The sequence below is a fragment of the Oryzias melastigma genome, linkage group LG24 (assembly GCF_002922805.2).
Source record: "Oryzias melastigma strain HK-1 linkage group LG24, ASM292280v2, whole genome shotgun sequence".
Taxonomy (NCBI): Eukaryota; Metazoa; Chordata; class Actinopteri; order Beloniformes; family Adrianichthyidae; genus Oryzias; species Oryzias melastigma.
The window spans coordinates 17,804,877-17,820,540 of NC_050535.1; the positions used below are offsets into that span (position 1 = coordinate 17,804,877).

At 36.6% G+C, this 15,664-nt stretch overlaps 1 protein-coding gene across 12 annotated transcripts in view; it reads right to left on the bottom strand.

Annotated features, from left to right (window-relative positions):
• Positions 1–15,664, bottom strand: part of myo6a (myosin VIa) — a 136,139-nt gene that overhangs the window by 7,483 nt on the left and 112,992 nt on the right. For 3 of the 12 annotated variants that reach the window (XM_024290718.2, XM_024290713.2, XM_024290712.2), the window contains 5 exons: positions 14,005–14,040; positions 12,097–12,135; positions 10,777–10,880; positions 6,355–6,486; positions 2,123–2,149 (listed from right to left, as the gene is read on the bottom strand). In XM_024290718.2, the coding sequence (XP_024146486.1) occupies positions 2,123–2,149; positions 6,355–6,486; positions 10,777–10,880; positions 12,097–12,135; positions 14,005–14,040 (338 nt within the window). Of the gene's footprint in view, positions 1–1,936; positions 2,024–2,122; positions 2,150–6,354; positions 6,487–10,776; positions 10,881–12,096; positions 12,136–14,004; positions 14,041–15,664 lie in introns of those variants that run through there. The other 9 variants (XM_024290722.2, XM_024290721.2, XM_024290719.2 and 6 more) reach the window with 5 other exon arrangements.

The following is a 15,664-nucleotide window of genomic DNA, read 5'->3' on the forward strand; positions in this document are numbered from 1 at the left end:
GAAGCGCTTGAACTTCACTTCACACCTCTTTCACTGTTTACACCTGCTGGATGCAGATCCAGGGTTTTGCCTACTAAAATATGAAAAGTGATTACATGTGAGGGGGTCAGGTGTGTTTGGGGTCCAAGGTTGATTGAAAAAAATAACATTTTAGAGCTTAAACTGAAACACAAAGATGTTGACTTGACTGCATTTTTTGTATTTTTGGTTTGTTGGTGAATTTCTTTTGGGAATATTGTGAGAAAACAACAAAAACAAAAAGAATAGTTTCCTAAATTAAAGTCCCACTCTGATCATCGTTTGATCCATTTTCAAGGCCTTTCCTTAGCCAAAATGAAAAAAAAAGATAGTTTTCTAGGACATAGTTTCTGCAGAACGGCACAAGTTCATTAGTTGTGGGCAGGATTGTTTGTGCGGAGTACTCCCTTTCAACACTCCGCACCAAACTTTTTACAACTGTAGATAAATGTGCAAGCAAACGGTAGAAAAAGAAGAGGAAGCCCCTCCCTGCTTGTACAGTGTGAACACCATGGGGATTTGATGCCCTTTACAGAATGTACATCAAATGCTCATCGTGTACGTAGCTTAAGAGCTCGAAGGAGGGAGCTTGAGACCCGCTCTGGGTATTTTCTACTTCATAAATACACTCAGCATTTTATCATCTGCTTCCGATTCACAACAATTCGGACTAAAAAGGTTGCATTACCTGCAATTATGCTAGTTAATGCCTTTTGCTGAAAGTAGTCGCTGAAAATGCTGAAGCCTTTTTCTGAAAATGGTGATGCAATTTACTTTAACTGCTGAAGGGATTTACTGAAAACGCAAAAGTTATTTGCAAAATGTTAAATTTTCTAAAAGAATGGAATTTTTTTTTTAACCATCAAAGACCGCCTAAGTTGACCAAAATTTCTGAATTTTTTTATAAAATCTCTTAAAAATCCCTAATACATGCCAATTTTTGCAAAAATATTTAAATATGAGCTTAACTCTAAATTTGCCCAAAAAAACCTTAGTAGATGCAAAATTAGCCACAAAACAGTAGCTCATTGTTTAAATACTAGCTAAACTACAAAACAGCCTAAAATTCCTCAGTAAACTAAATTAGCCAAAAACGTTAGCATGTTGCTAAAACAGAAGCTAAACTTTAAATGATCCAATAAAAACCTCTGTAAACTAAATTAGTTAAAAACATTAGCATGTTGCTAAAATAGAAGCTAAACTCTAAATTAGCCCTTAGTAGATGCAAAATTAGATACAAAAACACGAGCTCATTGCTTAAATACTAGCTAAACTACAAAACAGCCTTAAAGTCTCCAGTAAACTAAGCCAAAAACATTAGCATGTTGCTAAAACAGAAGCTAAACTGTAAATAAGCCTATAAAAACCTTAGTAGATAATTTTGCCAAAAACGTTAGCATGTTGCTAAAATATTGACTAAACTCTAAATTAGCATTAAAAAACTTCAGTTGATGCCAAGTTACTCAACTGAGCTAGCATAATGCTAATATAACAGCTATATATATCATTTTTTTAAATTTCTATAAATTACATCATTGCTCAATATTTCAAAAACTATACAGTTTATGTCAACTGGTAATGTCCTGAACGAGTTGAATGTTTTGGTACTAAGATTGCTGAAATTGTTATCAAGTTTTTACGTGTTGAAAAACTGAGTGCTAACAATACTCAGAAATACAATTTTGATTTGAATTGTCTTGTTTCCCATCATCAGAAAAATGCTACAAGAACATGTTAAAAATGTGTCGGAGTGGGCCTTTATCCTGGAGTTCATCTCAGGACTTCCTTGGAACATGGATTCATCACAATTGCTGCACTAATTTAGCTTTATGTGCCTGTGAGGCACTGAAACGGGTCCACTGATAAAAAGCTTGAGTGTGCGAAAAAAAAAAAAAAAAAGTTGTCTAAGCTCATCTACCTCTGATCATGGATCAAAACATGAAGAGCTGCTCTCTGCTTTTTCTCCTGACCAGGTCCAGAGGTGATGGCGTGAAGCATGCTCTGGCTGTTAACACCATTTCCAGACCAAGAAATGGAGAGGGCGGGGTTAATAAAGGCGCAAGGGGAGGGGTTAGTAGCGTCACACACTAGAAGAAGCACTTACATGCTTTTTTCACAGGTGATGCATGATCTGAAAGTAAACATGCAGGTTATACAAAAGTGAGACAGATGATGTCTTTCCTCTATCAGACATGAACATGTGAGGCACAGAATGAACACAAACATTGACCACTGATTTTTATTCATGATTTTTTTTCTTTAACTTAAATTTGAGACGTGCAGACCTGAAGACAAAAAACACTTTTTTTTAAAGACCTGTCAGTCGGGGACAATGGAGGAAAAACCTTCAAGTTGACAATGAAAGCTTCCAAGGATCTCTGGAGAGTTTCTGTGTTTTTGTGCTGTGCAAATATCACCGCCTGATACCATCTTATCTCCACGTGTCACACAGCGGCGGAAACCTTCATCTTGGATAAACACATCTTTTTATGCTTCTTTTAAAAGTTCTGAACTCCTCTGGGTGCCTGAGCTTCAGCGGTGAAGGAATGAAACATTGATGTAAAAATAAACTGACAGTTTGTAACCTAGGCTAAAACTTAAGGTGGAACTTTAGTCTTGGATCAGCTCTGCCTTCAGTCTAGACAGTGTCCCAGTGGAGGACAGAAAAAATAAATATATATATTTATATCACCTTTATTTTAATATTATCATAAATTATCAATGTAGAAACAAAAAAAAGCCAAATGTTTCCATATTTAAAGCTACTATACATCTATTCAGACCTACAGTATTTTCCTGAGTATAAGTCACAGTTTTTTCATAGTTTAGCCAGGGGTGCGACTTATACTCCGGAGCAACTTATTTGTGTTTTTTTCTTTTTTAAGCATAAATAGGTTCATATATTTGTCATTTTCCCAGTAAACACTGGGTTTTCTTTGACAGTTGTTCCCTCTATCAACCACTAGAGGCCGCTGCATCTGAGTATTTGCTAAGGACAGCGGCAGAAGAAGTATCGTCCAAAACAAACATGGAAGAGAATCTGATTGTTTTTACCTTAAACTTTGATATCTTTCTTATACACATCAAAAGATTAGTATTATTGCTTTTATTTATTTTTTAGTTATGCTGGATTTGGCAGATTTGCTCTGGAACATCAGACTTTTCTCCCAAAAGTGTGATTTACACTCCGGAAAATATGGTAATTTTCAATGACGTTTCAACAACATCTTTAGCTGGTAGCAATATCAAATAATGTGATTTACTTTTTAAAAAGTTGAATCTACAAGAAAGAAAAAAATAGCTGGAAAGTGTCACTCAATAATGTTAGTTTTTAAGAACCAACATTAGAAGGTAACAACTAATTAATCCAAAGAAATCTCTAGAATCTGGAAAGTTTTAATCTCTTGAAATTGCTGGATTTGAATTATAGTAGTTTCTGCTCCCTAGTTTCAAAACAAGGTGGATACAACAATAAGTGGACCAAATGGACAAACTAGCTTTGAAACACACGAGTATTAGCCACACAGTTTGGTGTTTTCCTCTTAGAACATCAGAAAGGTTTCAAAACTGTTGAATAACTTTGAGGCCCGACCATTGACTGCACATAAAAACTGGTTATTTCACAAAGAGTGAAATAACCAGATGTTTTACTTAATCATTCTATTTGTCAGATTAACCATTCTTTCTCTACTACCTTTTTTTTTAAACACATTTTTGCTAATTCTAATTTTTTAATGACATTTTTACCGTAGCACAATTCAAGATACAAACTGACCAATCAGACGCCTCAATATAAGTAGGTGGTCTCAACTTTCAAAGCGTTTCACAGATTCTGCTGACCTTCCTTTCAGTGGAAGGGGTGTGGTCGTCTAACAAGGTCTCTCTTGATTGGAGAGATGTGGAGAATTTCAGAATACATTTTGTCCTGTGATAATAACTTTATCTTCAACACAGAAAAGTATTACTTGTGCTTTCAATGTTATTAAGTCTGCTAGTAATGCTTCTCTGCAGTTTTTCCCTTCAGAAGGTTATAAAAATGTATCTATAGAGGATATCAAAATAGAAAAGTAGTGAAACATCTAAAATAAAATGTTGAGATCTGCCTGGAGCATCTTAAAAATATTCACAGGACAAAAAAACTGTCTTCTTTTCAAGCTGTGAGTGTGGATTCTCCGGGAACCTTTGTTGTTATCTGCTGAGACGCTCTCATGGTGTTGCAACAAATATCTCACATTACAGTTGATCAGGCCTGCACAGCCTTTCAGGACCACCTCTTTGTACGGCCCGCTCTCCATTCTAGATCCTTGTGGGTTTTTCCAAGATAAGAAGCTCACATCAAGGGTTTCCAGAGAATTTGTATTCCGCCAATTCACAGTCCGCCAGATGAAGCATTTATCTGAGCTCTTTGAAAAACTCCTTTGTTCTCGAGTCATCTTCACACGCATTTTGAAGGTCAGACTTCTATAAATCCCTGTTCTTTAAGCCGCACTTTAAGCCTCATGCTGAATTTTATTTTACTGGATGGAACACTTCTAACAGACTGTAATGTTTAGGTGTTTTTTTATTGGACAACTAACTGACATTGCACCATCATTTTGTCTGCAGTTTTTAGAATAAAAGATGGGATCATCTTTATTTCATGTTTCTGCAGAAAAGTTGGAAACTAAAACGTCTCTGAAATCAGTTCACTCGTTTCCCACAAGAGTTTCACATTTAAGTGAACCATAACATGCATAAAATCTCTACATTATTGCACAGAAACATATTTGGAAAATTGTGTTTAAATAAATGTTTTATGGGTTCCTTTATGGGTCAGCCAAATGCGCATGTCCTTATTGACCAAACCCACTTTTTTATTAAATATAAAACAAATGAAAGTGTTTTTTTTTGTGCAAATCTAATCATTTGTTTTTATACTTTCACCTAAAATAAAATAATACAAGAAATGTGCATGAATTATTTATAATTTGTTCACAGCTCTCAGTTTTGCTCAACCCTGTAACAGCTTATCAACCCCCGTTTTGATTAATGGTTTAGTCCAGCTTTTTAAGGACCCAAGAACTGGGTAAAACATTTAAGTTATGTTCAAATTCCTTCACCACTCACTACATATACTACTACTATATAATTATATAATTCTAAAATTGAGTGGCCTAAAATTTCCCAGAATTTTCAGCAAAAAAACTGTATTGATGCTCATGAGATTGGGGAATATAGACCACAATGCATTGCATTTGATTAAATAATCTGTAATGTCTGTAATAAAAAAATAATACTAAAACATTTAACCAACATTAAACCAATAAATACTCTATCCTCTCCTGTCACAGTTTAGACTGTGGAAGAAAAAGTCTCGACTGGTCAGATTGAGAAAAATAAAAGATGCATCTCTGAAAGCATTTGGGGCGTTTTGGGATTCAAAATCAGAGCAAACTATAGTACAAATGAATGGATTTCATGCCTAAGGTGGGGAAACATTTTTCTAATTTCAAGGTCTAATAGTCCCTTGTCGAGTGCAAAGTTGGCAAACACGATTTTTTGTGTTGTATTTTTTAGGAACCAGATAACTTAAAGGACACCAAATTCAGAGAATGACTCAAACTGCTGGTTACTTGTTCACACAATGGTGATAATTGACTATAATGATTATAATTGATTGTGCGTGGTTTGATGGTTTCATGAGGAGCCTACAGACAACTCATGACTTATTTGATTGACTAGCTACAGAATACGCATAGACGAAAGACAGGATGAGATTCCCTCCCTAACAGCTGCTACCTGTCAGGTACGCAGGTACCCTGTAAAGCCGGCGTTAACTGCTGTCCATGCAGCCGTCACGAGGACGCCAGTGATGGAGCCTGACGGCGTGCGTGCAGTCCCATCAGCGGTCTGAGCAAAGTAACACAATGGATGGCTCCGTGCAAGAGCTCTTTGTTGTCATGACAACACAGAAAGGTGAGACATAGTCCATTTGTTTCTTGTGTCATTGAAAACTGACAAAACGCGAGAAAGTAAAAGAGAACTCGTCACTATGGAGCTCCGTCGCGTCGGGAAGATAACATTCAGAGGCTCTTTATGTGTTTTTGTGATTCGCTCGTTTGTATGCGCGAGCGAGAGCGCTGCATGAATGAATCCAGCTGCAAGCAGCCTCAAACACCTGATTTGACAAGATTACATTTGTTTCTCTCTGGTTTTTTCGCTAAGGCATTCAGGTGGCATTATAAACATAAAGAGAACCTGCTGCATCTCAAACTCCTCCGTCTGGAGTACGAGATCGAAGCAGACAATCAGAAATATTGGAGAAATCTGCCGATAAACCGGCGCTTCTCTTCATACCGTAGTCTGTGACAGATTTAGGGGCTCGCTGCTCCGAGTCGGTGTTCCTCTTCTTGTTCTTTGCCTTCCAGGCGTGGTAGACTTTGAGCCGGCGGTGGAACTCCTCCCTGCAGGCAGCCAGCAGCTCGATGTCTGTAAACAAGAAACATCAGTAAGAACAACGTTTGTTCAAGATCTGAAAGAAATACAAACACTTATGAACAAAAATATTGTTATAAATATATAAACATTCTACTTTAAAAGTGTTCTTTTAACGATGAATATTCCAGTTTTATGCTAAATTAAAAAGACGGTTGTTTTTTAGGACATAGTTTCTGCAGAACAGCAGTAGTTCATTAAAAATTCACCTCTGAGTTTTGGGTGGAATATAATTTAATTTTAAGCTTAAATTTCTTCATTTATGCCCTTTATTGTCATAAAAATGCCACAATAACATGATAAAAACACAAAACCATTTTTATTGGAGTGGGTCTTTAAATCATCTAAGCTAAAGTTAGCCAACTGTAATGTTATTTCTATAATAAAACAACATAATATTTGACTTTTTTCCACTTTGTCTTCTTATATCTGTAACTCTCTCTTTAGACTCCAAACAGTTAGATTCTGGCTTCTCAAGCTCATCTTTTTGATCCAATTGTGCAAATTTGTTTTCAATTAACTGAAATTAATAAACTGTTAAACTAAACACATTTAGTGCTGAGAGCAGTATTTGTGGATCCCCGTTAACCAAATCTCTGCAACAGCTGATTAATTTCCAAACACAATCAACAGAAAGCTCCACACACACACACACACACACACACAGAGCGACATGTTCTGCAGCAGTAAGACATCACTCCTTATCAGAGTGATTCATGTAATTGTCTTCAGTCGGAAGAAAAGAGAAAAACATTCAATTTGCCATCTGCAGTGCGAGGGGCCAACACTGTGCAATAAGATGCTTAATGCACTCTAAGTGCTTTGCTAAATAAAAAAAAAGGAATAAAGATTTGGAGGCAGCGAGTCAGTGGTGAGAAAAAGAAGCATAATAATAATTTCCATTTAGATAGAAGCTGAAATCACTGCAGGATGATTTAAAACAAACTGAATGTCCATAAACCTTTGTTTCTGCTACAATCGTGAAAAGGTGAGATTTAGATTACTGTGTCCATGTAAGTTCACAAAAATGAAAAGATAAAGCATATAGGCTATAACATTTATGCTCGAGTAAAAATATTTTAGCTTGAAAAAATAACAAGATAAACTATTCTCTCCACAAGGAAAGGACAGTGAGGTTTTGTATCTTCAGACACACGAGGTGCATATTTGCATAAACCCCTCTTGTATATGAGGCTACACTTTATTTATATTCATTTAGATTTTAACCACCATTAAAAATGTTATTAAAGAGGAGAGTCTAAACTAAAGCTGGATGGTCAACCATGGTCAAAATCCCCCTCATAGATGACCATCCCCCCATAGTCACTTATTTTTTGATATGCAAGTGAGATTCTAAGAAAAAAATCTTCGTTTTTATTTCTCTGTCACGTTATTAAAAGTCCCCCCATAACAATTTTTTTTATTTAAAAAAAAAACAAGTTCCCAGTAGTGTTTTAATTATAATTATGAAGTTTTTAACCAAAATCCCAAAACCTAAAAGACTTAAAAAGACATTTTTGGTGATCTGAAGCCTCTGTTTCCAAAAACTCCTCTGAGGGGGCGTGCCTTTTTGAGCTGAGCTGCTCCGCCCCTGATCCCCCCCTGTCTGATTATATTAGCTCTGTGTCTCGCTAGCATAAATCTTCCCCGCTGCAACATAAAAACGTCTATCAATACCGGTACTGTCCAGCCGTCTGGTTCTGATCCGGATGTCAGCTCAGATGAGGAAGTTAAGATTCCTCCAAAATCCTGATTCTTTCTCCTTCTAGTTCACCAAAGACTCTTTTAGCTAATTCTACGATGTTTATTGACGTTGCACTGACCAATACATAAGATGTTTTTTTAGTTCTGTAAGAAATCGAACATATTTCATGACAGAACGAAACATTTTAATGTTGCAATGATTCAATCTAACACAGTAATGTAGATATTTTAGTGCGATATGTTGTAACAGCTATGAATAAGGAAAAAGACCTTCAAAAATCTATGAATTGAGCTAAAAAATCTTTTACATTTTCTTCACAAAGGAGTGATAAAAAGATATTTTTCAAAGTAACTTTTTAAAAGTGTGTACTTCTGCTAAACACTAAGAATGTCCGCTGGTGTGTGGTTTGTCCTTATTTAAAGCTTAGTAATGGCTTAGAATGGCGTTCTATCACAGCAATGACTGTAATGTTGGATTTTATGGCCCTGCAGAAGCAGACGTGATCACATCAGTCTCATGTCTGCTCACAGAGTGTGAATGTGAAGCTGGGAGCCACGCAGTAAATCCTGAGACGACCCCTCTCGTCATCAACAGCTGCACGGCTGAACAAATCTCAGACAAAAACTCTGCATTTATCACTAGAATGAGAATATTTTCCTTTTAGCTGTTTAAACTTACAGCAGGACTTCAGGATGAATGTCTGAGCAGCCAAGAGCCAGGCAATAATTAGACGGACTGTATCGCATGTAAAATCAGAGGCTCATTTTCTTGGAATGGTCACTAATGTTGGGATGTTAGCCCCAGAGCGATGCTGCTTAAAATTAGTTTTAAAATGAACTCACATTAAATAATTACAATTTCAATTATTACTATATACATAATACTATTGCTGAGAAATGGAACTTCATTCTATTGCCCCTCTCTACCATCCTTTTATTTCTGTTTTCAATTACTTTTTTCTTTGATTTTGATCTTGTTCCTTTTCTGGTCTTTGTTTAGTCTCATCTTTTCATTAACAACTTGATATTTTTCACTAATATTTTTGAAAAGGAAAGTTTTAAAGACCCACTGATGAAAATTGTTTTTTTGTGTTTTCAACATCATCTCGTTAGGACTTATTTTAAATCAATTAAGCTTAAAATTGCATTTCTGAGTATTTTCTATACAAATTCTTGCAGAGTAAAAAAAGCAGTTTTAAAAAGATTGTATTGATCAATAAAACCTCACAGGAGTTAAAAACTATCTGACTGCAACTTCAGTCTGGAGAGCATATATAACCAACGCATCAATATTATGTTGCCAACACTTCACCAAATCTTTAGTTCAGTTATACTTTTAAACTTTAGCTCCACTGCAGATGATACCCTGCTACACATGTAGAAAACAAAGCTGCAAGAACTTTAAAACTCAAATAATTCATGGAAAATGTGAATTTTTGAGAGTGAATTTTTTAATTTATCGGATACATAATTATGCAAAACTGTAAAATGAGGAGGGGCTGCACGGTGGCGCAGTGGTTAGCGCTCTCGCCTCACAGCGAGAAGGCCCCGGTTCGACTCCCGGCTGGGACCTTTCTGTGTGGAGTTTGCATGTTCTCCCCGTGCATGCGTGGGTTTTCACCGGGGACTCCGGCTTCCTCCCACCGTCCAAAAACATGCTTCATAGGTTAATTGGTGACTCTAAATTGTCCCTAGGTGTGCATTTGAGAGTGGATGTGTGTGTGATTGAGGCCCTGAGACAGACTGGCGACCTGTCCAGGGTGTACCCCGCCTTCGCCCTTCAGTAGCCGGGATAGGCTCCGGCACCCCGCGACCCCGAAAGGGAAGAAGCGGTCAAGAAGATGAATGAATGAATGAATGTAAAATGAGGTAACTAAGTACGGGTGGGATTTTATAAGTCTGCTTATTCCCACTCATCTTCAAGCAATCAATCAAAATCTACTTAACTTAGTTAATAATTAAGAAATTTAATTAACCAAATGTGACAAAAGTGTGTTTTTGTTTGTTTTCTATTTTCTAATCAATGCATTTTATTTTTTTGGGAATGAGTTTGAAATATTTGTGTAATTTGTCCTGCATTTTTCACAACCAATCAGCCAATCTATCAATTAAATAACAGATCCAGGTGCTTCACCTTCAACAGTGCATCAATGTTGAAGAGAACACTGTTTACTGGACAAGATTTATGTGTTTTTTTTTAAGCAACTCAATTCAAAACCAATTACAGAAAATAACAACAACTCGGTTAAACAAATAGATTTCGTACTTGAGTTTGTAAAGTTTGTGTAAATGATTTTCTACAATAAATCTGTTTTTAAATAGTTTAAATATATTTACAGTGTGTTATCACAGGAACTCCAGTAATGTGGATGCATAATAAAGATTTTTTGGACAAATTTTGTATCAAGCAACCTTCTGAAGCTGGTTTCTGTCACCTCCGTTCCTGTTTGAAGCTGTATTTCAGTTGGAAGGATGCTTCGGGATAAATTCCAGAGAACCCTTTGAGATTTACAGCGGAGGGTCGGCTGGTCGCTGATTCATGTGGCGCAGTGACAAATTAAACATCTACTGAACACTCACCACATGAGGTGTTGATGGCATCCCGCAACTCAGCGTACTTCCACTTGCTCAGCTCGTACTTCTTGGTGCCAGCAGCCGCCTTGGTGGCCTGGACCTGTGGACCTCTAATAAACGGGACAGAATGAGGACGCAGGAGGTTAGATGCAGCAGGAGCTCCGAGTTTATCCAGTCATTGGGGATTTGCATGGATGGAGTTCACTGAGGGTGTAATTTTAGTTATTTGCAGAAAAAAAATGCTAAAAGACTAGAGCTTTATTTGCCATCGTTGCTAACAAACAAATCTATCTTTTAAAAGCTTGTGCTTTAGCATCTATGGAGCTAAAACAGGAGAAAAACACTCGTCCAGTAAACTCCACCCAAGTTGAACACAAAACGTGAGACACATTCTCACACAATGAGGTAAAGTTGCATTGCTGGAGCAATTTGTTATAAAGTCAGGATGAAAGCAGGGAAGACTTTGGAGAGAAGGAGGGGGTCAGAAAACTGTGAGAAGGAGAAGTTGCTCTAACATCTACAGGGTTGGAGGACATCGTTACAATGCATGCTGTTACAGCCGCCAGGACGTCAAGAAGCGCCGCCGCTGGCGTTTGTCGGTCAAATCGTAAACAGTCTTTGGACAGCTTGAAATGAGCAGTTTGGTTAACTCAAACGGAAAAAGTTTAACAAACTTTAAGATTATAGAGACGTAATCCAGATTCATGTTGATTAATCTCAGTCGACCTCGACACTCACAGACACAAAACTGAAGACAAAAAGATGGATCTGTGCTCCCACCTCCTCCATGATCTGACCTCACATCCCTGTTTGAGTTAAAGTGCACCTCCTTTAGGGGCGTCAAACTCCCGGCCTCGAGGGCCGGGGTCCTACATGTAGTCTAACCACCCCGCCTCTGAAGCTTCTGATAGACTAATTTTTACTAAAACTTTTACTAAAACTGACCCCATCTTTTCAGATTATGGAGTAATCTAAACTGAGAAATAACCTGGAGTAATCTGTGGTCACCACTGTAAAGAAGATCAACCGGATCACAACGAAAAAACAAATAACTTTAGTCGGAAAATGAAGAACAAAAAAAGCAAAGAGTGACTTTTGAAAATTCTGGTACTTCTTCTGCAAAGGTCAGCAGATCAGAGACACAGAAGAAGATTGTTCAAGTGAAAAATCAGAGAATCAAAAACCCAAAAAATCTGAATTATTTTTCCATGATAAATAATCAAATATTCATAGTATTTGACAGATGTTGCTATTGTGATAAAAAAAAAAGAGTCAGAAAGACTGAAACGTGGGATTTTTTGGTTGAGACGGACGGTTTTTACCCACCGAGACAGAAGTTCAGACATTTCCTTCGCCATTTCCTCCCTAAAAGCATGATGGTTTGAATATTAATAGGTTAGTAATTAGACATTTATTATAGGAAAAAACAAAAAAGAAGCAAGAACAAAAATGTACACATAAAAATACGAACAAGTTGGAGATTTTTTTTACATTTTTTTACATTTTGTAAAACAACAAAAAAAGTGATTTTTTTTGATTATAAGTAATTGTTAAAAATGTTGGTCATAATCAACACATTTGGAGTCAAATTAGACTTTGACCAAAAATTGATTGAAAGCTGAAATTTGATTGTGCAAACCCGGGAGTGGATATTAGTCTTAAGTTATTTAGTTATGAAAATGCCACTAGTGGTAGAGCTGGGTTGATAAATAAATTTGAATCAATCTAAGCTTAATATATAAATACTTGATCCATAAAAATATAGATCGATTTAGCACAACGTTCGCTATCTTAATGTTAACAATGAATAGAATTCTCCATAGGATGGCTAATGCTAACGCTCGGTCGACCTAAACATAAATTGCTGACTAAATCCACATTTTTATAAACTGGTATTATCGATACCCAGCTCAACTAGTGGTAATACTAAGAGCTAAACAGGTTTGCTTTTATTACATCTTATTAATCTGGCAATAAATAAAAGTGCTAATAAAGTGGATAATGCTTGAATTTTACTAGAAAAATATCTATTTTTGAGCAAAGCTCCTCTCTGCCTCTCTTGTTTCTTCATCTTATGGTATCTTTTCCCTTTTCCCACCATTTCCAGTGACATCATTCTCCACACAGGGAGCTGATGGTTCGTCTAAAAAAGATGGTGCAATACATCAACAGACCCTCATAAATCCTTCTGCTGTCCAGCTTTTAGCTGCCGTCTTTTTACTTGAATACTGGCTTTAATGTCCAGCTCAGACCATCATTCTTAATAATCCATTTATAGGTATAAATGGAAGAAACACTGCATAATGCTCAACATGTGTAGAGAAATATTATAAATGTTACAGCTCTTCAGCAGAAATACAAAAACTATTTTCCAATTTTTTATGCATCAAAAAGACTAAAAAAAATCGAATCCTTACTAATGTTAATCATCCTTCTCTTATTTTTTAAAGACAGTCCTTGTATGACAATGAGTTGGCCAAAATTAAAAATAATATGACTTAATGGCTGTGAAACTTAATCCAAACTGATATAATTTCCTTGCATGAAAACACATTTGCTACAGCCAATTACCAGCATATAAACTTCATTTCCACAGCACTGAAAGAAAAGAACGGCAAAACTCAATTAAAACTGGAGCAAGCGAGCAGGAAGACGGGAAATCTTGATGGAGGAGAAGAGTGAGTCTAACGTATTCGAGAGAGAAGAGACGACAATAGAAAAGGTCAAATGTGTAAATGAGAGTTCCAATAATTTGGAGAATAAACTAGTTTTTCCTGCACGTGTGAAGATTTCACAGACAATCAGAAAGCCATTTAGCGCTCTTAATGCGCATGAATTCTTCTGACTTTTTTTTTTTAGCAGTTTAGAAACAAAGCAATGTTTGTACCTTTGAAAGTAATGGCAGAAAAGTGCTGAAAAGTGGAACCTTCTGCAGGGTAAAATGCTGTGATGCACCACTCAGCACCCTCAAACATGCATAAGAGGGTAATGTGGCCACTTTAACAGCTGACTCACTCTGTGAAACTCCATTTTCCACTCTCAGAGGCACTGTGTGTGCGAAGGGAAGGGTGCTGGCGACAAACCGAAACACTGGGAAGCTTCTCCGCTAAACTGTTTCACTGCAGTAATCCTGAGCTGAACTGGCCAAGCGCGGCTGATTTATTACCGATGCACTAAAGAATTCCCCACAGAGTCCTGCAGGTGTAGAGCTTAAGAGTGTTAGAGGAAACCTACATGGTCAAGTTCTTGAATTTTGGGGTCGCAGCGCCACTGTGGACAAAAAAAATAAAAGATGGTAAAATGGAGAGGCAATGAAGGACACGGCAAAACCAATCATGACAGGAACCGTGATTCTTCCCATCGAGAAATTATCTGCTTATTGAGTCTGATTAGAACATTATGCACGAGATTTATTAAATAATAATTATTAGAATTATTGAAAAAAATGACAAAAGGAAAATTAGGAAAATTATTCTGAAATTCACTTAATCAAATAAATTAACCAGCTTTTATGAACAATTTATTATTGTTTTTAAAAAATAACTTAAGGATCACTTTGTGGATGTTCAACTTTAAAGTGTTTGTTTACAAGAAATTATGTAAAAAACTGACAGATCGCAGTGTGTTTGTGAAGCTACGTTCATGTCACCCATGTCCACACGTGTTCAAGAGACCACTGTTAATAAAAACTACCAATATCAGGCTTTACATACAAAAAACGCGATCACTGATCGTGCATTGAAAGCTAAAACAGGTCAAACTTTGTCCAGTCAGGGACTCGGATTTGATGGTGACTTGACTGATTTGTAAATAGATCAAATTGGAGAAATTAATAATTGCAGTTTTGCCTGGACGATATTCTATTACGTCAAATCAGTCTATATCGGAAAAGATCTTGGAAAGAAAATCCTTTGTGACATTTTGCACCGAGCCTCTTCTGACTGAAAGTGTAAAAGTAACTGTTAAAAAAAAAAAAACGCGCTCCAGAATCTGCGATTAGCACATTTTTGAGCTTCCAATGGTCGATGTGAACATTTTGCATTTTTACTATACATAATTATGTCAAAAGGTTACAGCTTTAAAATTGGCATTTTGCTAGCTTTTTTGGCTATTTTGGCAATTAATTGGCATTTATCGATTTAGTTTTTCAGGCTGTTTCGAGTTCAGCTAACTTTTACACGCTAGCTGTTTTGGCTTATTTAAGCTTTTTTCTGTTTTTTGGGGGTATTTTCAAGTTTGGCTATGTTTTCAGCTGCATGCTAGCTGTTTTTGCTAACTCAAGTTTTTTTTCTGTTTTTTTAGGCTAATTTGGCTTTTAGCTGCTATTTTAGCTATCAGCTTCAGTCTTTTTAGCTATCAATTTCAGCACCTTCAGCTTAATTTATGGTTTATTTCTATTTTTTGGGGGTATTTTCAAGTTTGGCTATGTTTTCAGCTGCATGCTAGCTGTTTTTGCTAACCTAATTTTTTTTAGGCTAGGTTGGCTTTTAGCTAACATTTTAGCTATCAGCTTCACTCTTTTTAGCGATCAATTTCAGCATCTTCAGCTATCAGCTCTAGTTTCTTCAGCGGCCAAATTCCGCTTACAGCATTCACACTAATATTATTGGAGGAAATGCTATATATTTAGTTTATAATTATGTTAAAAAGTTAGGGTTTTAAAGCTTCTTTCAAGTCAATATTAACAAGTGTTCAAATTTGTATAACTACACCTGTTGACCTTCGGAGAAAAAGCTGGCGAAATGCTGCTTTTTCTCCGTGAATCAGCTGATCATGATTAGCAGTTAAGGGAAAAAACGTCAAAAGCTTAAAACGTGGAGTTCCGGTAGAGGACTACTGGTTAATGATTTCGGGCACAAATTATGTTTTTTTTGTGGCCAGCTCCAGCACAGGG